The following is a 25,455-nucleotide window of genomic DNA, read 5'->3' as shown; positions in this document are numbered from 1 at the left end:
AGATGGAGAGTGTAGGTGTCTCTGAGTGTAGCTGCACTATTCAGGTTGGCTGCATGCTGTTCCCTTTCACCATACATACATTGTTCCCTGTCACCATAAAGCACAGGTCTCTCTCTCTCTCTCTCTCTCTCCTCTCTCTCTCTCTCTCTCTCTCTAAAATGATGTAGTCATGCCACAATAAAGACTTTTTTACTTATCTTTCTTCCTGCAATCGAGGGAAGGGAAAAACGTATATTTCTTCCTATACCAGGGCTACTAAGTACAAAAGCCACTGGAGGAGGGAGAGAGAGGGAGGGGAGTATGGAAGGAAGGAAGGAAGGAAGGAAGGAAGGAAGGAAGGAAGGAAGGAAGGAAGGAAAGGAAGGAAGGAAGGAAGGAAGGAAGGAAGGACGCAGCAGACCATGGAGGAACATATGGATTCTACTTCAAACTGACAGAAGGGAAGCAGGTAGCATGGTAATAAATAGCAGTATATTGCCACTTAATGTCACATGTATGTGGTCACATGACCTCACTATGAGAAGAACAAGTCAAAGACATAATAATTCAAAAAATCCTCAATGGAAAGTGATAAATTGTCCCAAAAACTGGTAGAAATCTGAGCTTAATGTGGCTACTCTCTCTCTCTCTCTCTCTCTCTCGCTCTCTCTCTCTTTTCCATACAGCACACTTGCTCTCTGCTGCCTTAATTAAATTGATCCCTCATTGTCGCTTTTCCCCCAGATAGGCCATCAATCTACACAGTATCATTCAATTACAACACACCCACACAAACACTTTCCTACACACACACTGAGGAGAGAGAGAGAGAGAGAGAGAGAGAGAGAGAGAGAGAGAGAGAGAGAGAGAGAGAGAGAGAGAGAGAGAGAGAGAGAGAGAGGTTGCTTTATGGTGACAGGGAACAATGTCAACAGCATGCAGCCAGCGTGAATAGTGCAGCTACACTCAGAGACACGTACTACACTCTCCATCTCCTCCTACTCATTGCATCAATTTTTAACGAGCAAATGCTGGGGTTTTATGATGAATGTACAACACCACCAATGATAATCACATATCTAAAACAATTTGTGAGCTACTGTATACATACTGCATAATGCACCAGTCTCCATTATCTGCTAGAGAGAGAGAGAGAGAGAGAGAGAGAGAGAGAGAGAGAGAGAGAGAGAGAGATAGAGAGATAGAGAGATAGAGAGAGGTAGAGTCTCTATACATCGTTATCTCTTTATTCTTGAGTCTCCAAAGAAAGATAATAATGCAGGAGAGGGAGAACAGAGAGAGGGAGAGAGAGAGCTACCTATAGGCCAGGGTGTTGGGAGGGCAAAGAGGAAATGAAGAGACTAGACTAGAGTGACAGGATGAAATGAAACACAGAGAGCTCCTCAGTAACTGTAGCAACACACACAGACGTGATCTGTTGATGATCTAGCCCATCAGTGCATGTGCATGTGTATGTGTATGATGTGTATGTGTATGTGTATGTGTATGTGTATGTGTATGTGCATGTGTATGTGCATGTGTATGGGTATGTGTATTTTTATGCGTATGTGTCCTTTTGTACGTGTGTGATATGCCCATGTGTGTATGTATTTAAGTGTGTTTATAAGTGTGCGTTTGCGTGTGTGTGTGTGTGTGTGACGCGGGTGAGGGGGAGATGAAATATTTCTATGACAGGTTTAGCTAAAAAAATGGAAGGCCTGAGTCACAGGGGAAGGTTCTTTTTTTCCCCCTTCACGGCTGGAGTGGATTTTCACGGCTGTAATTCAACACAGTTTACAACTCTCAACTCTCTCTCACCCACTCTCTCTCTCTGCAACTCTCACTCACTCCGTCCTCTCTCGCTCTCTCGCTCTCTCTATCTCCCCCACTCACTCTCTCTCCGTATACGAGAGGAATATGAGAGGAATAAAAATCCCCGGAGGGAGAGAGAGTAGAGGAAGACCGTTTGACCTTTTCACCTGTAGCTCAGGTCAACAGTCAGATCAATCACAGCCAATAAGTCACTGTCATCAGATCCCACATTCAGACTTTCCTGCACACTAAAAAAATGTGTTGGAATAACGCAAAATGTATTGCCCCAAAACTAAACTGCAATGGATTTGTTATGGGTGTGTTGAAAAAGAATGACCCGTCAGTGTGTGTTAGTAACAACTAGGGGTGGGAATCACCAGTTTCATCATGATACGATACGATATCGATTCTTTGGACAACGATACGATATTTGCCGATATTACAAAGTCTCTCACGATACAATACGATACGATTAGATTCAGGTGCCTGCGATCGATATGAGATGATATCATATGCCCATTTAACACAATCAGTAACATTTAGATCAACAAAAAAAAGGTAATGAAAATATCATTTGACATTTGTATTTTTGAGCTCTTCCAGACATTTAAAGGAAAATCAATCTATTGTTTTTAATACAAATAGACCTCCAGGCTCCTGTTCACTGTAAAGTGCCACGTTTTTATATATTGAGCTTTAAACTTTAAGCTAAATTTTTTGGAACTCAAAACTCACAACCTCCCTCTCCCAAACCGTTCCTACAACAATTTGTTGATGTTGCATGATCATGTATAGGCCTACATTTATTATGTATTATATTGTTTATGTTTAAATAACATTTAAACATCAAACTCCTCTGACCTCATCTGGTCTTTCCAAAGACGCGCGCGCGCACACACACACAGAAAGGGAGAATGCTATGCTGTAACGTCTACACACACGGAGCTACTGCTGTTGTTCTTGGGCGGATATGAGACTCGCCACAGGATTTTCAAAATAAGAGTATCGATATGAATCGATCTTATTACATCGCATCGATCCGATTCGATTGTTGATAATTACATCGATGTATCGATCTGGATCGATGTATCGTCCCACCCCTAGTAACAACAGTGTTTTAAAGTAACACTCTCCAACATTTTCATATGAATAAATGTCTATGTTGCCACTCTATCACTGATTTACACAAACACAAAAGTGATTCTACTTATACTCAGTTCACGGATGTTTTTACATTAGCTGTTCTCGGCTGTTTCAAACACTGGTGTCTGGTAGGACACTCCTGCGAAAACCATCCGGCAAACAGGAAGTGATGTGTTCACCAGTAGCAACAGCAGTTTGTTTGGAATGAATAGAAGACTAACTCAGTAGTTAGCATTCATTTTCAAGAAGAAAGCAAGTCAGTGGGCGGCTACGTGGCGTAGTGGGCAAGGCGCTCGCCACGAATGACGGAGACGCTGGGCTTGCCTGTTCGAGCCCAGCGCTCCACATTGCTTTCAGTTTAGCTGGTCGTTCATACTAATACACATTGGCCGTATTAGGGGGAGGGAAACTGATGGGTGGGGATCGGGCGTTGTGGACAGCGACTCCTACAGGTCGGTTAGTGCGCCTGCGCAGTATAATCAGGAAGTGTCGGGGGCAGCGTGAGCCTCCCACGCATTACTCCTCGCCACTGAGAGATCGAGCTGCGCAGGTGAAAAGATGCGACTGCTGTTACCTCAAGTACCGGAGGGGACTTGTGCTATGTATGACTTAGTCCACATTGCAGCCGGCTTGTGGGAGGCAAGAAACAGCGTCCGTGACAGGGGAGGGTTGAATTGGATGATACGAAATTGGGATGGGAGAAAATATAGAAAATGGGAGAAAAAGTGGAAAAAAAAAAAAAAAGAAGAAAGCAAGTCAAAACTTAACAATGATCTCTTTCCGGTGCTCCTTCTTGCCGCAACAACACTGGAAAAGCACCTAGAAGTTGTACAACCCAAGCCTAAAACATTTTAAATTGCAAAAGGTTTACACTTTTAGTACTTTTCCATCTCCTTTGTCAGCTAACGGTTCACTCCTCGACACTGCCTCCCATTGTGCCTCTTCACAGTAAAAGTTTGGATATAGAACTCCGACAGTTCTATTGCAGTTATAAGACATTATCAATTGATCATCGGCTAACTACAGATTCATACAGATAATTACACCTGTAGAAACGACCGTGTAAGCATCCATCAAAATGTGGATACAGTTACTGTAGAAAACAAGGGGGCTAGTTAATGCCCAGAAAGATGACACGTTGGACCAACTTCGGGGGGTGAATGACAAATAAGTGGCCTGGATCTTATATTTAGGCAATATAGAATGCCTCTGAGTAATTTAAATTAAATTCAATAACATACTGTCGCCCAGGGGATCTTAAATAAATGTTCCCGGCTGTGATATGTACAGTAGCTAGTGTAGCGTTACATATGAACAGGGACCAGCAAGGTACTAACACTGCCTGGGTTAGGCGTTTTGTTACGTGCTGGTGCCCTCTACAGTAAACATTTATGAATTAATAATAATAATAATAATGCAGGACCTGTTCAGAGGTTTTTAATTGGCATGCAATTATCCTCAATGTTTAGCGGTTAGCACACACGGTTAGCACACACACACACCGGAACACACACGCATGCATTGTCTCTTTAGAATCGCCGATGCGATTCGTCTCTGCGATTAACCCATCCTGTCGTCCTTCCCCCCCAAGGGCAGCCGGGAGCAGACAGGCGTCGGCGAGGGCCGTGCCAGGGGACCAATACAAGTGCTCCTGCCCGTCTTCGTCAAGGACGCCACAGCGTTAGCGATCTGTTGTTGTGCATGTTTTTCCATTGGGTTTATCTTATCGGGGGGGAAACCCTTGCGAGCACGGGGAGAACATGCAAACTCCACACAGAAAGGCCTGGGAGATACCCCACCTGGGTACCTGGCATCATGGAAACCTGGTCCCCAAGCGGGAATCGAACCCTGGACCTTCTTGCTGTGAGGCAAGAATTAATGATACTGTAGGCACCTAACCTTGCACTAACATGTTCACCACATGACACAGTTGTGCCGAGTCAGGCTAAACAAAAGAAAACCATATACAGGTACATGGAAACACAGTGAACTGACCCATACAAGCTCTCCTGGCCGAGCAGGACCAGTGAACTGACCCATACAAGCTCTGCTGGCCGAGCAGGACCAGTGAACTGACCCATACAAGCTCTCCTGGCCGAGCAGGACCAGTGAACTGACCCATACAAGCTCTCCTGGCCGAGCAGGACCAGTGAACTGACCCATACAAGCTCTGCTGGCCGAGCAGGACCAGTGAACTGACCCATACAAGCTCTCCTGGCCGAGCAGGACCAGTGAACTGACCCATACAAGCTCTCCTGGCCGAGCAGGACCAGTGAACTGACCCATACAAGCTCTCCTGGCCGAGCAGGACCAGTGAACTGACCCATACAAGCTCTGCTGGCCGAGCAGGACCAGTGAACTGACCCATACAAGCTCTGCTGGCCGAGCAGGACCAGTGAACTGACCCATACAAGCTCTTTTGGCCGAGCAGGACCAGTGAACTGACCCATACAAGCTCTGCTGGCCGAGCAGGACCAGTGAACTGACCCATACAAGCTCTCCTGGCCGAGCAGGACCAGTGAACTGACCCATACAAGCTCTCCTGGCCGAGCAGGACCAGTGAACTGACCCATACAAGCTCTGCTGGCCGAGCAGGACCAGTGAACTGACCCATACAAGCTCTGCTGGCCGAGCAGGACCAGTGAACTGACCCATACAAGCTCTCCTGGCCGAGCAGGACCAGTGAACTGACCCATACAAGCTCTTTTGGCTGAGCAGGACCAGTGAACTGACCCATACAAGCTCTCCTGGCCGAGCAGGACCAGTGAACTGACCCATACAAGCTCTTTTGGCTGAGCAGGACCAGTGAACTGACCCATACAAGCTCTTTTGGCTGAGCAGGACCAGTGAACTGACCCATACAAGCTCTTTTGGCCGAGCAGGACCAGTGCCTTGAAATCTGTAAAAGGCTACAGTCCATTTGTAGCGCAGGAAACGTGAATGACACAAAATGGCTAAAAGTATCAACATTTTCCTTGCTTGCAGAAATAAAAAAATATCTGTTTTCTCTCATCCTCCATGTTTAGCTCATTAATTGCCAAACCTGAGATAAGTCGGGTTAACTCGACATGCGTTGGCTGCCAGACCAGAGATATCTCGGGTTTTGGTCGTTTATTCTTTTATTCGATATTTTTATTAATTATTCATCCAGGGACCTTGGTGTTACCATAGGGAATGAGTCTGAGATCGCCAAAGTGCAATACCGGCCGCATCCAGCTAGACGGCGGTATCAAGCACCCTTTGAAACCTTGTATCTTGGCCTGTGCAACGGTCAAATGTCACTGATGCATGATGTGTGGTGGATTATGTTGGCGACACGATCGACACCAATACTGGGACTCGCGATCAGATAATTGGAATATTCTTTTTGGGGTACATCCTAGTGAAGGTAAGGGCTATATGATATCAATCCTGCGTTGATCCAACCATGTCTTCACCTCGATCGCAACATGTGTGTGTAACGTTACTCCACAACTAATGCCATTGGTGACGATCAAAGCATCAAAAGATACCCCCCCCTTTCATGCATTCATGATGAAACATAATACCTATGATATAGATTTGATTTGGGAATAGTAGCAATAGTAGCAAGAAACGGCAACGTTTATAGTAGAATTGACGTATAAGGCTATTACGCAGCCTTTCGGGAATTACCCCAGACCAGGCTATAACTATAATTATATTCAACACGGTATAACACGGGAACGTATGGATGAAAATTTTTATTATTTTTCACATATTGAACAAGATAGGTGATGTCAAATGGGCCATAGTATTGTATCCATAGCTGTAATATAGAATAGCTCTACAAACAAGGTGACGCACTCCTATCTTTTAAAGTGTGGCATTGCTACGACGGGCCCCGTCTAATAGCTGGCAGTCAATGAGTTAAACAAGGTTCAGTTACCCCTCACAATCACAGGGTGCCGATCCCTCATAGTGTTGCTATGCATTGCACTAACTTCCACCCCTTCCAGGGGATGTTGTGAGACCCAGTGTTTAACCTATGACCCCTCTTTCGCCTCTGTGCTCTCATCAGGGCCCAGGCCAGGTTTCTTTTCCTAGAATCTGGTTGCCAAGCTGAGGAGTGACTTCTTTATGAGCCGTGATTTCTGAGGGGAACAAGTCTTATCTGAGCTGGAACCTGTCGAGGGATCTTTATCAAGTCTCCCAGGGTTAACTAGACCTGTAGCACATCATTCGCTATGATCCAAAAGGCCAAGCTGACAGACTCCGGTGACAGGCTCGATGAATAAAGAGATTCATTCCACAGTAGATATCCACCATTTGAATTATGATACCAACTGTTACATAAAATTCTGAGGAATGAAAGTAAAACTCATTTGGGAATAGTGTCATTTTTCCCTTCTGTATTTTGACCAAAATGGTAAAAATAATTAACATCAGGTATTTCTTTCTCCAAATAAAACACTTTTCATGGACGTTTTATTTCCCCCCTTTCATTTATTTTACGGGCTGACCTGCCAAAAAGGAGTGTGGGACTGGCCAACGTGGCACTGCTTACTGTACCAGATCCCCCCGGGCCACTCAAGACTAACTCACTCACGGAGAGGAAACGTACGCCTCCCGATGCTTCCTGACATTTATTAACACAGCTTAATGTGTCACTTTGTCTGAGGAAAAACCAAATGCATCACCTCTTTTTGGTCAGTTCAACGTATAGTGTTCATGGCGTATACTGCTATCTGATCATCTCATGGAGGCAGAGTCTTTAGTTTGAGAAGTGGGGGACATACAATTATTATGGGATGGGAAATATGAGCGCGCGTTCGATTATTTTTGGTGCATGATGTGAAGAACGCATGTGCATGATGCTCAAATCATATCAACGGCGATTTCCATTTAACCATTAAATTATTCTTATTTTTTAGAAAAAAATAACATTTAAGTGAGGGACAAAAACAATAATTATAAAAGTGAGGGGGGCATGTCCCCCCTGTCCCCAGAGGAAGTGTCCCCCCAGTCCCCAGAGGAAGTGTCCCCCCAGTCCCTAGAGGAAGTGTCCCCCCTGTCCCCAGAGGAAGTGTCCCCCCAGTCCCTAGAGGAAGTGTCCCCCCTGTCCCTAGAGGAAGTGTCCCCCCCTGTCCCCAGAGGAAGTGTCGCCCCTGTCCCTAGAGGAAGTGTCCCCCCTGTCCCTAGAGGACATGTCCCCCTGTCCCTAGAGGAAGTGTCCCCCCCTGTCCCTAGAGGAAGTGTCCCCCCTGTCCCTAGAGGAAGTGTCCCCCCTGTCCCTAGAGGAAGTGTCCCCCCCTGTCCCCAGAGGAAGTGTCGCCCCTGTCCCCAGAGGAAGTGTCGCCCCTGTCCCTAGAGGAAGTGTCCCCCCCTGTCCCCAGAGGAAGTGTCCCCCCTGTCCCTAGAGGAAGTGTCCCCCCCTGTCCCTAGAGGAAGTGTCCCCCCCTGTCCCTAGAGGAAGTGTCCCCCCTGTCCCTAGAGGAAGTGTCCCCCCTGTCCCCAGAGGAAGTGTCGCCCCTGTCCCTAGAGGAAGTGTCCCCCCCTGTCCCTAGAGGAAGTGTCCCCCCCTGTCCCTAGAGGAAGTGTCCCCCCCTGTCCCCAGAGGAAGTGTCGCCCCTGTCCCTAGAGGAAGTGTCCCCCCCTGTCCCTAGAGGAAGTGTCCCCCCCTGTCCCCAGAGGAAGTGTCGCCCCTGTCCCTAGAGGAAGTGTCCCCCCTGTCCCTAGAGGACATGTCCCCCCTGTCCCCAGAGGAAGTGTCCCCCCCTGTCCCCAGAGGAAGTGTCCCCCCCTGTCCCTAGAGGAAGTGTCCCCCCCTGTCCCCAGAGGAAGTGTCGCCCCTGTCCCTAGAGGAAGTGTCCCCCCTGTCCCTAGAGGACATGTCCCCCCTGTCCCCAGAGGAAGTGTCCCCCCTGTCCCCAGAGGAAGTGTCGCCCCTGTCCCTAGAGGACATGTCCCCCCCTGTCCCTAGAGGAAGTGTCCCCCCCTGTCCCCAGAGGAAGTGTCCCCCCTGTCCCCAGAGGAAGTGTCCCCCCCTGTCCCCAGAGGAAGTGTCCCCCCCTGTCCCCAGAGGAAGTGTCGCCCCTGTCCCTAGAGGAAGTGTCCCCCCCTGTCCCTAGAGGAAGTGTCCCCCCTGTCCCTAGAGGAAGTGTCCCCCCCTGTCCCTAGAGGAAGTGTCCCCCCTGTCCCTAGAGGAAGTGTCCCCCCTGTCCCTAGAGGAAGTGTCCCCCCTGTCCCCAGAGGAAGTGTCCCCCCTGTCCCTAGAGGACATGTCCCCCCTGTCCCTAGAGGACATGTCCCCCCTGTCCCCAGAGGAAGTGTCGCCCCTGTCCCTAGAGGAAGTGTCCCCCCTGTCCCTAGAGGAAGTGTCCCCCCTGTCCCCAGAGGAAGTGTTGCCCCTGTCTCCAGAGGAAGTGTCCCCCCTGTCCCTAGAGGACATGTCCCCCCTGTCCCCAGAGGAAGTGTCCCCCCTGTCCCTAGAGGAAGTGTCCCCCCTGTCCCTAGAGGAAGTGTCGCCCCTGTCCCTAGAGGAAGTGTCCCCCCTGTCCCTAGAGGACATGTCCCCCCTGTCCCTAGAGGACATGTCCCCCCTGTCCCCAGAGGAAGTGTCCCCCCTGTCCCTAGAGGACGTGTCGCCCCTGTCCCTAGAGGACATGTCCCCCCTGTCCCCAGAGGAAGTGTCCCCCCTGTCCCTAGAGGAAGTGTCCCCCCTGTCCCTAGAGGACATGTCCCCCCTGTCCCCAGAGGAAGTGTCCCCCCTGTCCCCAGAGGAAGTGTCCCCCCTGTCCCCAGAGGAAGTGTCCCCCCTGTCCCCAGAGGAAGTGTCCCCCCTGTCCCTAGAGGAAGTGTCGCCCCTGCATGGAGATGTAATTAACACAACACAAGGATTCAATGTCCCAGATAACATCACCGGTGGTGATATTCAAACTCATTTACTCTCAGCAATTGACAATTAACTAAATGAAGGTGTGCAACACTGTTTAAAGGTTAGAATGTGTGTCCAGTGTGCTCTACTGTAAAATGTGTTTTGAAATGTGTCGCAATCCCAATCCTATTTCTACGTGCTCGACAGCCCGCCCCTCTCTACCACGAGCTCATGTGCAGACGTTTACAGTGTGCGGCGTGGTCGGCAGAATCGGTTTGTTTCAAATGGAACCGTTAAGAATACACCCCCCGAGCTTCCCGTCTCGGAAGAGCACATTTATCGTCGTTTTTTTGCAAAGGATTTACAATTTCCCATTGTCTGCTATTGTAGCCCAGTGAGAGCCTGCAGGGAAAGTGGAGCTAGCTCAATACTGGACCGATCGGTGAAATGATGGTTGCTATGTGTCAGGTTAGGTACATGGTAGACAGACCGCGAACAGGGTCTAAGGTCCAAAAAAGCGAAGTTATCCTTTAAATAAACACTCATTCCATCCCTCTGGTTCTTTGCTTTGCGGTTTGCCATAGAAAAAGCTTCAAGCATCTCGGCGGGTTCTGTTTTCTCAACTGATGAAACACTCTGACATATCATGCAGCGCACTGCAGACTAAAGACTTACACAGCTGCTGGAGGATCTTAACGGACACAGTACTTTCTCACGCATCACAACACGCATGCAAAAAGGTTGCCGCATCGTTTTCTTAAATAAACACAAATAATTATTTGCATTTGGAGGCAATTTTAAGCATTTAGCAACTACAAAATTATCTGTAACAAGTAATAACAAGGAAAATCTCTCTCTTACTCATATCATAGATGCTTTGTTTGAATCCTCCAAAAGCGTACACACACATAAACATATGTCAGAGGTTCAATGGTACTCCTATGCTGAACATGAGCTAGAATTTTGTGAAATATCATTTTATATGCCATTGAGGTCAGTATTACAGTACGACCCATAGGTCGGCCATTTCTACCATTAAAAGCCTCTTTGGGATAGTTGCTATGGATCTATTTGTGTCTCGCTCTCTGTCTCTCTCTTCCTCTCTTTCTGCCTGTCTGTCATTCTCTCTTTCTCGGTATGTCTCTCTCCCTTTCTCAGTCTGCATGTCTGTCTTCCTGTCTCTCTATTTTAACGTCTCTATCGCTATCTGGGTGTCTGTGTGTCTTTCTCTCTCTGAGTATGTATGTCTCTCTCTCTCTGTATCTCTCTATGTCTGTCTGTCTCTCTCTCTCTCTCTCTATGACTGTCTGTCCCTCTCTCTTTCTAAAGGTCTCTCTCTCTAATACTGTGTCCAGTGTCATGTAGATTCATGCTGTAAATATTTATGACAGTGTGTCAGGAGAGCAAGAGATAGAGAGAGAGAGAGAGAGAGAGAGAGGGAGAGAGGTGGAGAGAGAGAGAGAGAGAGAGAGAGAGAGAGAGAAATAATGAATTCAGAGGAAGAAAGAGAGGGATCTTAAACTGGGAACAGCAACATATGAGACAGATAAATTAAAATGAGGGGGAGAGGGCAGGTTATAGTGAGAATGAGAGAGATGTGTATATAGAGAGGTACCATGCGAATAAGAGAGAGAGAGAGAGAGAGAGCGAGCGAGTGTGTGTGTGTGTGTGTGTGTTTGTGTATTTATTTAATTTAAGTACAGAGAGGCAGTGGAAATAAGAGAGATACGTATAGTGAGAATAAGAGAGGGAAAGAGAGAGAGAGTGTCTGTGTGTGTGTGTGAGAGAGAGAGAGAGAGAGAGAGAGAGAGAGAGAGAGAGAGAGAGAGAGAGAGAGAGAGAGAGAGAGAGAGAGAGAGAGAGAGAGGGGTGTAGTGGGAATGAAAGAGAAGTACAGAGAGGCAGTGGAAATAAGACAGAGAGAGAACTATAGTGAGAATAAGAGAGGGATAGAGAGGGATCAAGAGAGAGAGATATAGAGAGAGAGAGAGAGAGAGAGAGAGAGAGAGAGAGAGAGGGGGTCAGGTTGAATGGAAGACAGAGAGAGTAATGGGTGTAGGCGTGCAGTAGCGTTAGTGTGAGTGACAGTTTGCATTAGAACGTCACCTGCGACGGTGAATGAAATGATTGGGGGCGGTGTCCCCTGAGGGGCCTGTGGCTGCATGGATATACGTTTCAATCTCACAGGGCTCCCGTCAACAGTGCTGCAAACATCAGTCTAGTGCAAACACACCCCCGATGATAGACTGACAATACACAGAAGAGGAGCTACGGTGCTGTAGAGTGTGTGCATGTGTGTGAGAGTGTGTATGTTTGAGTGTGTGTGTGTGTGTGTGTGTGTGTGTGTGTGTGTGTGTGTGTGTGTGTGTGTGTGTGTGTGTGTGTGTATGTGTATTTATGTGTGTGTGCATGAGCAGTATACACAAACATACACACTCATATATACATATATTAGGGGTGTAACGGTACACGTATCCGTACCGAACCGTTTCAGTACTGGACCTAAGGTTCAGTACGGCTGTGTACCGAACGAATACAACGGTACGCTAACCACTAACGAGCGCACGTGCAGAACTTTCTTTTGCGTGCAGAATTGAATTCAAAACTCGATTATTAATTTCAATATAGAATATTCGTTGACAGCCCTACAAGTACAATTAGTTGTCTGCACACTACATCACCCATGAGTGGAACATGGAAAGCCAAACTTTCCCCCACTTTACCGAAAACCCGTACCGAACCGTACCATCAAAACCGAGGTACGTACCGAACCATGGTTTTTGTGTACCGTTACACCCCTAATATATATATATATATATATATACACAGTATGGGTGTCTTAATGAACATGCATACAACCTCATGTCTACTGTGAATATGTGGCGAGTGCCACTGAAGTACCCAGAGATAAAAAGCCCCGGATGGGGACTTGAAATCATAGTACTCCATCTTGGTAGGCGAACAACAGGTGAATGTAATCCAATAGCGGGTGGTTATCCTCGAGTAACGGACCATGGCCGATGAGCTGTGGCCCCACGCCATGCTGGTTGGCACGATGCGTCATGGGAATACCATGAATAGAGTCCTCTCACAGAGTGATTCAAATGGGCATTTTTGTCTGTTGGAAGAAACAACGGTTGCCATGTGCTAAACAACCGTTGCTATGTGTCGATATGTGAGAAATATTTATAACAAAAATGTCATCAATCTGTGTCTTATTACGGGATCTTGTAAACGAGCCACAGTGGAGCCGCAACGCCGTGCTTTTCCAGCCTTTTTACCGACTCTACCACAGCACAGAAAATAGGCATTTTATTTTGAAAGTGGTCACAGGCAGCCATGTGTTGTGTTGGGGGATTAACTGTACGAGCGTTCCATGTGAGTCCTCTATCGTGTGGCATGGTACAGTCTACACGGTACAGTCTACATGGTACAGTCTACATGGTGCAGTCTATACGGTACAGTCTACACGGTACAGTCTACATGGTACAGTCTACACGGTACAGTCTACATGGTACAGTCTACATGGTGCAGTCTATACGGTACAGTCTACACGGTACAGTCTACATGGTACAGTCTACACGGTGCAGTCTACATGGTACAGTCTACACGGTACAGTCTATACGGTACAGTCTACATGGTACACGGTACAGTCTACACGGTACAGTCTATATGGTACACGGTACAGTCTACATGGTACAGTCTACACGGTACAGTCTACACGGTGCAGTCTACACGGTACAGTCTACACGGTACAGTCTACACGGTACAGTCTACACGGTACAGTCTACACGGTACAGTCTACACGGTACAGTCTACACGGTACAGTCTACACGGTACAGTCTACACGGTACAGTCTACACGGTACAGTCTACACGGTACAGTCTACACGGTACAGTCTACATGGTACAGTAGTCTACACGGTACAGTCTACACGGTACAGTCTACACGGTACAGTCTACAGTCTACAGTCTACACGGTACAGTCTACAGTCTACACGGTACAGTCTACATGGTACAGTCTACACGGTACAGTCTACAGTCTACAGTCTACACGGAACAGTCTACAGTCTACACGGTACAGTCTACACGGTACAGTCTACACGGTACAGTCTACAGTCTACATGGTACAGTCTACACGGTACAGTCTACAGTCTACATGGTACAGTCTACACGGTACAGTCTACACGGTACAGTCTACAGTCTACATGGTACAGTCTACACGGTACAGTCTACAGTCTACATGGTACAGTCTACACGGTACAGTCTACACGGTACAGTCTACACGGTACAGTCTACATGGTACAGTAGTCTACACGGTACAGTCTACGTCTACACGGTACAGTCTACACGGTACAGTCTACATGGTCCAGTCTACACGGTGCAGTCTACACGGTACAGTCTACATGGTCCAGTCTACATGGTACAGTCTACACGGTCCAGTCTACATGGTCCAGTCTACATGGTCCAGTCTACATGGTACAGTCTACATGGTACAGTCTACATGGTACAGTCTACAAAAGTGGTTCTCAACTGGTCTAGCCTTGGGACCCAACATTTTCCTTAGGGCTCGTGTCCACCAGGGACGTTTTTTTCAAGGCGGACCGCTTTGAAAAAAGAAAAAAAATAAGCTCAGAGCGTTTTTCTGAGGCTCGCGCCAGCCGCGGCTCCGCCCCTTTACATTTACATTTACATTTAGTCATTTAGCTGACGCTTTTATCCAAAGCGACTTACATGTTCTGTACGACAAGCCATCAGGAAGGGCACAACTCCATCAGCTGAGCAACAATGTTCATCAAAGTGTTGAGTGCTACAGTGTAGGTTAGTTTATTAGGACAAGTGCATGACAGTACGGTTAGTTAGTTTTTTTTTTTTTTTATTATTCAGATAATGGTTGAAGAAGTGCATCTTTAGTCGACGGCGATGAGTTCCTCGATGAGTTACATTGATGAGCGCACTCCTTTCCAAAAAGTTGAACTAGTTTCAACTTTATGAGCTGGGAGCGCTCAGACCAAAAACGCTGCCGCCGAGAGCTCATAAAACGCGAGGCGCGTCGCTGGGAAGAGGAGCGCGCCTGTCGCTTCTCCAGCATAGAAATGAATGACAGAAATGAGCTGACAACTCATAAAACGTCCCTGGTGGACACATAGCCATAGTCATTAAGTCGCGACCCAAAATTTTTAACCACTATGATTTATGTAAAAAAAATATTTTTGCAGTAATACGCAATCTTTCAAAACATGAAATAAACACAAAAAAGTGCAACAAAAGTGCAACTATTGCTAAAAACCCAATGAAATAAAATAATAATAAATAATATATGCTTCTTAGCAGATTTCTTAGCTTAACATAACAGACCTAAGTTTGGGGGAACTAATGGGATAACTGGGGTTGCAACAAAAGTGCAACTAAGGGCTAAAAACACAATGAAATAAAATAATAATAATAATAATAATAATAATAATAATAATAATAATAATAATAATAATAATAATAATAATAATAATAATAATAATAATAATAATAATAATAATAATAATAATAAAATAATTATCCTTCTTAGCAGACTTCTTAGCTTAACATCCCAGGGAACTAATGGGATAACTGGGGATGTTGTTTGCTCCTGACAAGAGTCTCAAAGTCTGGGGTGATGGTAGACAAAGCAACTCTGAGGTCATGCTCAATGTCCAATCTGTTCCTCCGCTTTGTCTTCAGCTGGACCAGAGCTGAGAAGCCACTTTCACAAAGATAGGTAGTGCAAAAAATAAAGTATATAAAAAATGTAATAAAAAAAATTACACACACATCCGCAACCCACTCAAAATGGCCCTGCGACCCACTTTTGGGTCACAACCCACCAGTTGAGAAACACTGGTCTACATGGTGCAGTCTACACGGTACTCACAGAGAGTTAGGCCTGCTCTGCTGCCTGTTTTCCTGCCTGTTCTCCTGTCTGGCCTCCTGTCTGGCCTCCTGTCTGGCCTCCTGTCTGGCCTCCTGCCTGGCCTCCTGCCTGGCCTCCTGCTCTCCGTCGTTACTGGTCAGGCTGTGTCTGGGCGTCTGGCCCTGGCTGGTGCTGCTGCTGCTGCTGCTGCTGTTGCAGTTGGCCGAGGAGGACATCTGGGAGTCTGCTGTAGGAGCTCTGCTGGAGTCGGAGTTCGCGACGCTGTTCCTCTTGTCACCTGCAGAGGAATAGCAGCCATTTTAAACACCGCCGTGGGAGCTCGCTGTCGTCTCTGTCGACTTAAAACACCATGTCTCAATCAATCAATCAAATCCTTTATTTAACCAGATAAGCATCATTGAGATTAAAATCTCTTTTTCAAGAGCGATCTGACCAGTCCTGGTAATTTTAGGTCCTCCTGTATCTTGTTCCAGGATGAAGGAGCAGCATATTTAAGAGCCCTTTTTCCCAATTCAGTTCTCATATGGGGAACATCCAGTGTTAGAGCAGCTTGAGAACGAAGGGCATACTTGTATTGCTTCGTGCACAGAAGCACACTTAGGTACAAGGGAACCAGTTTAAGCAGAGCTTTGTGTACAAGAGACAGCCATCGAGAAAATCGCCGTATTTGTAGAGTTGGGTAACTTGCAATGGCATATACTGTAGGGTGCAATGGTGCACTCGATTTCCACATCCCGTGACAAAGCGTAAGGCATAATGGTACACAGTATCCAGCTTTCTAAGGTACTGATCAGCTGGGAGTCTCTTCCCATTTGAGAAGAGCATACACTTTGATTTGCCAGCATTTAACACAAGCTTAAGCTGGGTAAGATGTGACTGAACAATGTTAAAGGCAGATTGCAAGAACTCCATCGTTTGCACAACACTGGGAGATGAGCAATAAATTACAGTGTCATCAGCATAGAAATGGTAAGCAGCATTAGTCAGGTTGATAGATCATTAACATATATGGAGAACAGTAGAGGTCCCAGTACGGAACCTTGTGGTACACCCTTAAGTACAGGGAGGAAAGAGGATGATAAACCAGCAGACTGTACTGCGATCGCCTCTTTTAATTGGAGGAATGGCGGTGCATTATATCGCTCTCGCATCTTTTAATTGGAGGAATGGCGGTGCATTATATCGCTCTCGCATCTTTTAATTGGAGGAATGGCGGTGCATTATATCGCTCTCGCATCTTTTAATTGGAGGAATGGCGGTGCATTATATCGCTCTCGCATCTTTTAATTGGAGGAATGGCGGTGCATTATATCGCTCTCGCATCTTTTAATTGGAGGAATGGCGGTGCATTATATCACTCTCGCATCTTTTAATTGGAGGAATGGCGGTGCATTATATCGCTCTCGCATCTTTTAATTGGAGGAATGGAGGTGGATCCATGTCTATTATGGTCTACTTGAACACTTCAATGTAAACCACTTGACATGTCAATAGACTGCTCTTATCGCCGAGACATGAAGATGTGATGGAGGCCTTGCACAGATTATTTGTGTAGCTCTCTTTCTTCCAGCATGGCTGTCTGTAACATACATAAATGGCAAAATGGTAAATGGTGCATTGATATATATAGTGCTTTTATCTAAAGCGCTTTACAATTTGTTCCTCACATTTGACCCATTCACTCACACATTCACACACCGACGGCAGAGGCAACCATGCAAGGGGCCAACCTGCCCATCGGGAGCAGTTATGGGTTAAGTGTCTTGCTCAAGGACACTTCCACACGCTGCCCAGGAGGAGTGGGAATCGAACCGGGAACCTCCAGATTACCAGATGACTGCTCTACCTCCCGAGCCACTGTCGCCCCGTTGTTTTTTTTTACATGGTAATGGAAGAGACAATGGTTGTTACAGTATGTGCAAAACAACCTATGGTATCGATGTTAAATGACTCTCTATGGTAAATGACTATGAATATGAGGACATAATACAGTACGTCTCTCGATAACATTTAGAGATACAGAGATAAAGAGATACAGTCAAGGATAGTAGTGATGGTAACGTGCGTGTGCATGTGTGTGTGTGCTCATGTGTGTACAGTGTGTGTGCTCCTGTGTGCATGTGTGTGTGTTCATGTCGGTGTGTGTGTGTGTGTGTGTGTGTGTGTGTGTGTGTGTGTGTGTGCGTGCTCATTTGTGTGTGTGTGTGTGTACCTTTTTGGGAGTGTGTGGGAGTGTGGAAGAGTGTGAGAGGCCTCTCGCTGCAGGACGGGGCTTTGCTCTCAGTGCTTCTCCTGCGGTCCAGGTTAAGCTGCAGGCTGGGCGGCCCGCCTACACAACTCGGCACGTCCTTGAATATCTGCACACACACACACACACACACACACACACACACACACACACACACACACACCAGGGAGAGACATTAAGTATGCTTGGTTTATTTGAACTAGCGGAATAGTGTGTGACGTGGGATGGATTCACGAAATGGATATGAGCTGTTGAGGCGGAGGAAACTCTTCTTATTCTCCATCAATGCTACAGTTTGGTGTATATGTATGTATTTCCCCATATATTATGTTGGATATATGTACATGATGTTCTTGAAAAGTCTGACTTTTAGATGCAATGAATTATTTTTTTTTTGTCATCATAACATCATTGGAATTCTTACGGCGTGTTTAAAAATACATGTCGGTTTAAAAGTAGAATCTGTGTTCACGCCCCTTTATTGAGAGGAAGAAGGCTGCTACTGAGGCAGAACTGGAGCCACAGGAAGACAGAAGGTTAGTTGGGGGTTGAGGTTGGTCCCTGGCCAGCAGGGGTCCATGTGGCTCCAGACAGGCCACATCTCTAGGTACCATCCTCATTATTTTCTGTAGAGTTCAGTCTGAAGATGTTGTTTTCTGTAGCCTTAAAGTAGATGCTATTATATTATATATATGTTATTGTGCTATCTGCTAAATGATGTGATCTTGAATCAAGTGTAGCTTATAGCTTAACATATAGCATGAAAATAACCAACATTTTCTTTGGAGGTGTTTGTGAAATAAACATTTTTAAGGTGTATTGTTCCCTGTGTGTTTTTATCATAGAGGTGTGGTTATACTTTTAATATGGATTGCCTAGACTACATGTTAATATTATGTTAATCTTAATCAAGGATGAAGACTATTTCACCATAGATGACGCATCATAGCTTTTTGCTCGCTGATGGGGTCCCATGTTGTTCAGTAGGAGCCCTTTTTTCTTTTTTTTTGCCCTTCAAACGGCCTCCACTGGTGTAGACTACTGTACCAAATGCCTCCTTTTTTGTTTGTTTGTTTTTGTGTGTGTATGTGTGTGTGTGTTTCCTTGACAAACCAACAACAGACCATGTGATACTAGGGTCTCAACCAGCGACAGGTAATTTGCCTGTTGCCATAGTGACCTCTTTAAGCAGCTTGGCCAGCCAATAAGCAGCTTGGTTCTCAAGGAGAAAGAAGCCTTAAGGCTTTGAAGTGTGTGTGTGTGTGTGTGTGTGTGTGTGTGTGTGTGTGTGTGTGTGTGTGTGTGCGCGTGCGTGCGTGTGTGTGTGTGTGTGTGTGTGTGTGTGTGTGTGTGCGTGTGTGTTGGGGAGTTAATTGTTGCTTTCACTCATGTTTTTTCAAATCTAGTCAACAAGGTATTTTGTGCTAACAAGTGGCTGTACACACACACACACACACACACACACACACACACACACACACACACACACACACACACACACATATACACACGATTTACCCTGTCGTGGTTCTCAATGAGGATTTCCACTACAATGTTTTGGAACTTGATGTCCATGATAGCAGCCACCGTCTCTTCTTGTGGGCGGAGCAACGTGGGTCCAAAGACCACGCCCAGATTGGCCACAGTCATCAGGTTCTGCTGGTGGTGGCTGGCCACACTGGAGGGAATAGAAGAGAGAGAGGGGAGAGGGAGGTAGAGAGAGAGGTGGGGGGGAGACATAGGGAGAGAGGGAGGGAGAGAGAAATAGAGAGAGAGAGAGAGAGAGAGAGAGAGAGAGATGGGTTGAGTTTTAACATGCCTATATTGTGCACTTGCGGCTTGTACACCAATACACATTAAAACAGTAGCATAAAATCATTGCAAAATCATGAATTAAGTTATTTTACTGTAGTACATCTACCCTCCACGTCTCTATAAACCCCACTAAATCCTTCATTAGTAGATAGTATTGGAAATCCAATTCAAGCATCATTCGCAGGCCCCTTAAGAACACTATGCACCCGTCCCTCCACTTCTCTCCTGTCCTCCTATTTGTTTTTCTACAAGGCTAAGGGTTAAGGGTTCATTTTAACGTTATTCCTATATTGTTGTTTTTATTTTCTATTGTTGCTGCAGGGTCAAGCGGCCTGTTGCACATGTATACCTGATGTAATAAAAGCAATCTCAATATTACTGAAGGAGAGAGAGATGAGTAGTCTATGGACATTATGGACAAAATAGCAATTAGAGACTAGACAATTCTGGGGGGGGGAATTGTGAAAGTGTGGGTGACACCTGTGCACCGCCGGCCAACGGGAGGGGATCTTCCAGCCGAGTCCAACAAACGGTTCAAAAGACTTAAGCATAGGGGGCGGGGCAAACAGACCAATGAAAGGGGTCTCCTTGCAGAGTCCAACAACCCCTCTCGCTAGTGTCAATGACAACCAGTTCAAAAGAGACTAAAATGGGGCGGGGCTTAATCTAGGGGGCGGGGCATCTTGTGAGTCTCTACGACAAACAAACAAAATATAAAAAGGGGGAGGGGCCTAAGAATAGGGGGCATGGGAAACATATACCAATGAAAGAGTATATCCCCACTGAGTCCAATGGCGCCACCCGCAACTCTCTATGACAAGTGGTTCACGAGATATAAAAGGGGGCATGGGTATGGCTTCAGAATGGGGGGGTGACTTCAGAAAGGGGGCGTGGTTATCCTAGACCAGCGGTTCCCAAACCTTTTTGGCCGTGCACCCCCTGTCACCTCCCGACCTAGCTGACGCACCCCCCAATGGGTTTCTGTTAGAAAAAATTGTTGCTGGTCTCCGTACACAGATTAAATTTTTAATTTGATCTCTTCCCACGGCGACTATGGATAGGGAATTTCTTTATTTAATTAAAATGTTCACGACAACATGGATGCATGTATAAAAAAAATAAATAAAAAAATTTATTTACCACCATTAGCCTTTTCATGTCACGCACCACCTAGAGGGCGCTCGCGCACCACAGGGGGTGCGCGCACCACAGTTTGGGAACCACTGTCCTAGACCAATGAATGTAGAAGTCTGTACTGAGTTGATTGACACCTCCATTAAGTCTCTACGACAAGTGGCTCTTGAGGTATGAAAGGAATGAGGCCTGTACATGAGGGCGTGGCTTAAGAAAGGGGCGTGGTTAACATAGACCAATGAATGTAGAAGTCTGTACTGAGTTGATTGACACCTCCATTAAGTCTCTACGACAAGTGGTTCTTGAGGTATGAAAGGAATGAGGCCTGTACATGAGGGCGTGGCTTAAGAAAGGGGCGTGGTTAACATAGACCAATGAATGTAGAAGTCTGTACTGAGTTGATTGACACCTCCATTAAGTCTCTACGACAAGTGGTTCTTGAGGTATGAAAGGAATGAGGCCTGTACATGAGGGCGTGGCTTAAGAACGGGGCGTGGTTAACATAGACCAATGAATGTAGAAGTATGTACTGAGTTGAATGACACGAAGCGTGTCTGTGTGTGTGTCTGTCTGTTTTCCCTGTGAATGTGTAAGAGGCTCATTCATGTGCCTGTCCCTTTAAGGGAACGTTTTAAACATTTTAATTTTATGTGCATGCACCCCACTGCCAGCCTTAATTGATTCAAATCCTAACTGACACACATCCATCCTCAATGCATTTCAATGGGGCGGTGCTTCGGTCAGTCAGACAACAATTAAAGCAAAACCATAAGAGATAACGCTTAGATATTTTAATATGAGCACTTCAGGGAGTTTATGAAGGGTTATGTGCGATTATGTGTAATTCAGTCGACAATTGTGGCCTCAGTGCCGATCGGAACACATGCACACATCTGTAGACAGATTTCACAGATTTCAGCTTGAGTGGAGAGTCCATTTGTGTGTATGTGGAGCGTTACTGCCAAAGAAATGCCCATAAGTTGAGATAGAAATGTCCAATTCCATTTATTTGTATGTCCATTTACTGTCGCAATGTACAAAATGTGATGCAGCTGCTACACTCTAGTTTTGAACATGCTGCCATTCATTCCTATGGACCAAAATTGCCCGTTGAGAGTGGACTTTTACCCAAACCATGCGGTGAATCTTTCCAAAAAGTAATAGCAACTCGAGTTGGAGCAAGTGTGTGTGTGGTGTGAAAGCTCTGACTGGCTTTGCCAGGTCACCCATACTAATTAAAGACTGCAAGTGTGACAGTGCGTTTCCCCTGGGATAGAGTTTGTGAGGTTGTGAGCTGTGAGGCGATAGCGTGAGGCCACGTACAACCAATGCTTTTTGGTACAGCGTGTACCAAACGTCTGATTTTTCTATGCGACTCAACTGAAGAACGGACATATCCGGTACGCGTCTAGTTTTTGTATCCGGTACCTACACCGGCACCAGAAGGGCTCTTGAGGCCTAAGTACATACTAGAGCTGACCCCTATTAGTCGAATAGTCGACTAATCGATCGAAAGGAGCCGTAGTCGACTGCCAACCTCTTAGTCGAATGCAAAAAAATTATAAAAATTATAAAAAAAAAAAAGTATCATTCTTTCCAAAAGCAAAGAGGCCTAGAAGCGTGGCTAACGCTAATGGCATGGCACGCATACCAGAGGCTAACTGCCTAAGAAAACAGGCACAGAGGCACTGAAAGAGGATTTCACCTGTCTAATGAACACACTAGACTAGACAAATATCAAGATGTATCCATCAGTGGACCAATTGCATGCTTTTGCAGAGGACAAGAAGCCTTCCGTCGACTCCTTCAGACATTAAGCACCGCCCACAGCCCAAATGGAATGATTAAAAAAAATTATTATACTTTTTTTTCCTCAATTCTTTTTTTTCATAGTCTACTAATAGTCGACTATCGGCTCATTTCGGCCAATCAAAGTCGACTATCCAAATCCTTAGTCAGGGACAGCCCTATGTATACATACATGTGTGCACAGTGATGAGCAGGGGAAGTGTCTGTCTAGCTCACATATGATGCGTCTCAAGATTTAGGAAAATACACTGTCCTTGTTTCCCAGAATTAACTTGCATCAACACCAGTGGTGGAAGAAGTACACAGTTCCGTTACTTAAGTAAAAGTATAGAAATATGGTCCAGTTACGCTGCTCTGATTAAAGGTTACGTTAAAGTGGTATGTGGTCCAGTTATGCTGCTCTGATTATATCCTATTGGAAGTTGACAGGCTTCAAATGTGAAAGTATATAATCTCCATACATTTTTGCCACTTTTCCTATGCAATATATTTTTCTTCAAAGTAACTACCGGTAGTAACTTATGGCTTCAGATAAATATAGTGGAGTAAAAAATACAATATCTATTTGAAATGTAGTGGAGTAAAAGTACAAGGTTCCCTAAAATTAAAACACCCAAGTAGTACAAATACCTCAGAATTGTACAAAGATACTTTCCACCACCGATCAACACACTGTTGTATTATCAAACAGTGTTCATGTACTTAAATGTAATGACATTTTCAATGATAAACTTAGATTCATGACGTTTCTTTAAATGAATCCAAATAATATGTAACATTATCTAACATATTTCTGTCAAAATTGTCTTTGAGTTTTTGCATAGCACAGTGGCCCCCAAGACACAACCTATAGAATACTCTTAGTGAGTAAGGCCCGCCTCTAGGAAGAATAGATAAAACAATGGGTGCATGTGGAATCTTTTCTGAGACATGGAGGATATTTTTACCAAAATAAAATCTACTGTATCAAGATGCTTTCAGGGAGTCTCAAATGTCAACCATGGGCTTTGAGAACCCCCATTTCACCCCCTGGGGTGCAATACACGCTCGTAATCATTCTTCATTCAATCATGAGTTTTCCCTCGAGGGAAGCACCAGTTGTGATTGGAGGATCAAGAACATTTGAGTTAGGTCCATTTGACTTCTCAGTGACTAATCCCTGTGTATTATCTGGGCCTAGATGTTTGGGTGAGTGAAGCCTGTCCCATATACACAGGTTAAAAACCTACCTGTTTACCCAGGCCTTTTAGCTTTTAAACTGAACTTTTTAGTCTGGATAGTCTGATCTCACACCTACCCTGTTTTATGTTGTGTATTTTTCTATTTCTTAATCGTACTTGTATTGCTTTCTTTACCAGCTCTAGTGACAAGTTATATATATTTGTTGTTACTATGACTCAGTTGATATTGTCCAAATACATTCATCTTAATTCAGTCTCAACTAGGGTTGCAAAGTTTTGGGAATATTAAAATGTTGAAACTTTCCATGGAAAGTAATGTGAATATAATTGGTATTAACAGGAATAAAATGGAAATATAAGGTTTCTTTCACAGGCTGTATTTATCATGTCATATGCAGATAAAAACATAAACCGTTTACCATAAGCACTAAGCAGACATAATTTATATTACAGGGGCTTATAATTAATACATTTGCCATTTACGTACTTTAAAAGGGACACTTCACTGATGTATTGCCAAAAACATACATTCACCATTATAAGCTGATTATAAGCTTTATATTGAAAATCACAAGATCAACTTCCCATGGAAAATATAAGAGGAAATATAAGATTTCCTGGCAGGTTGAGACCGTAGTCTCAACTAAATACTAACGCAACTGTCAAAAGACATCAAAACTAAAGTGTAACTCTGTCAAACATAATATTATCAGTTGCTCCAGGCTGTAAGCATGGCTAGTAAACCCTGATGGCTTAAAACCGGCTTTGCACTGAAACCCCACGTTGACATGGCTGCATTAGAAGAATCCATACAGATAAGCCAACAGTGTGCGCTCTACCTTGTACTCAGGATGCTACAGCTTGTGGTTATCCAACCCGGCGACAAGCCAACTGCTTGTTTCAAAACAACGCCAGAAATAGAACTCGTGTCATTGTATATGTATTGAAACACAAAGGTTCAGCACTTCCACCCATTTTGGGCAGGCGACCCTACACTGAGGTCAGACAAAAATTCCAATGACCCCGATGTTTAAAACTTGGTGGAAAGTTACCGATTACACATTGGACCAAGTTCATAAACAATGTGTCATTCCTCAAAGGGAGGTTGCTCTTGGGAGTTGGCCAGTGAGTGACGACTAGGCTGCAAAGGCTGCGTTGTGGCCTCACACTGGCTCCTGTGCTGCCTGGAAAAGTGATTTCTCACTTCAAAATTAGAATCATATATTACCTGATGGATATAATCTAATTGTAAATTATATTAGAGTCGTTTTACTGATTGATTGGTAATCTTTAGACCACAATTTCATATTCCTTGTACCCACATGGGAGTCCCGAAGCCAGGCTTGGGAAAGGGCCTGTGATAGGGAACAGGAACTCACGTGAGTCATAGAGCCATAGGAGTCTGCCGTCATTGTCTGTAACAATGTTGAGTATGCGGTAACATTTCTACCCACTTAAAAGGGAAAATCTTTTAAATATATTCCTGCTCATGAGTTACACCCTAGCAGCATAATCCTCTCCGACATCGATGGCTATACACCTCTATTTTCCTCCTAGGGACGGGAGGAGGACAATCTTTCGGATGTGCAAGCTCA

The 25,455-nt window shown here is 45.3% G+C and overlaps 1 protein-coding gene across 1 annotated transcript in view; it reads right to left on the bottom strand.

Annotated features, from left to right (window-relative positions):
• Nucleotides 1–25,455, bottom strand: part of LOC311233397 (rho GTPase-activating protein 26-like) — a 218,321-nt gene that overhangs the window by 13,954 nt on the left and 178,912 nt on the right. The window contains exons 17-19 of the mRNA XM_084320371.1: nt 19,440–19,599; nt 17,886–18,030; nt 15,674–15,950 (exon numbers count right to left, since the gene is read on the bottom strand). Of these exons, the coding sequence (XP_084176497.1) occupies nt 15,674–15,950; nt 17,886–18,030; nt 19,440–19,599 (582 nt within the window). The remainder of the gene's footprint in view (nt 1–15,673; nt 15,951–17,885; nt 18,031–19,439; nt 19,600–25,455) is intronic.

This window comes from Notolepis coatsorum, assembly GCF_963971535.1.
Source record: "Notolepis coatsorum genome assembly, chromosome: 8".
NCBI classification, from domain to species: domain Eukaryota; kingdom Metazoa; phylum Chordata; class Actinopteri; order Aulopiformes; family Paralepididae; genus Notolepis; species Notolepis coatsorum.
Note: the sequence above shows the minus strand (reverse complement) of the source record. Positions and strands in the feature narration are given on the sequence as shown.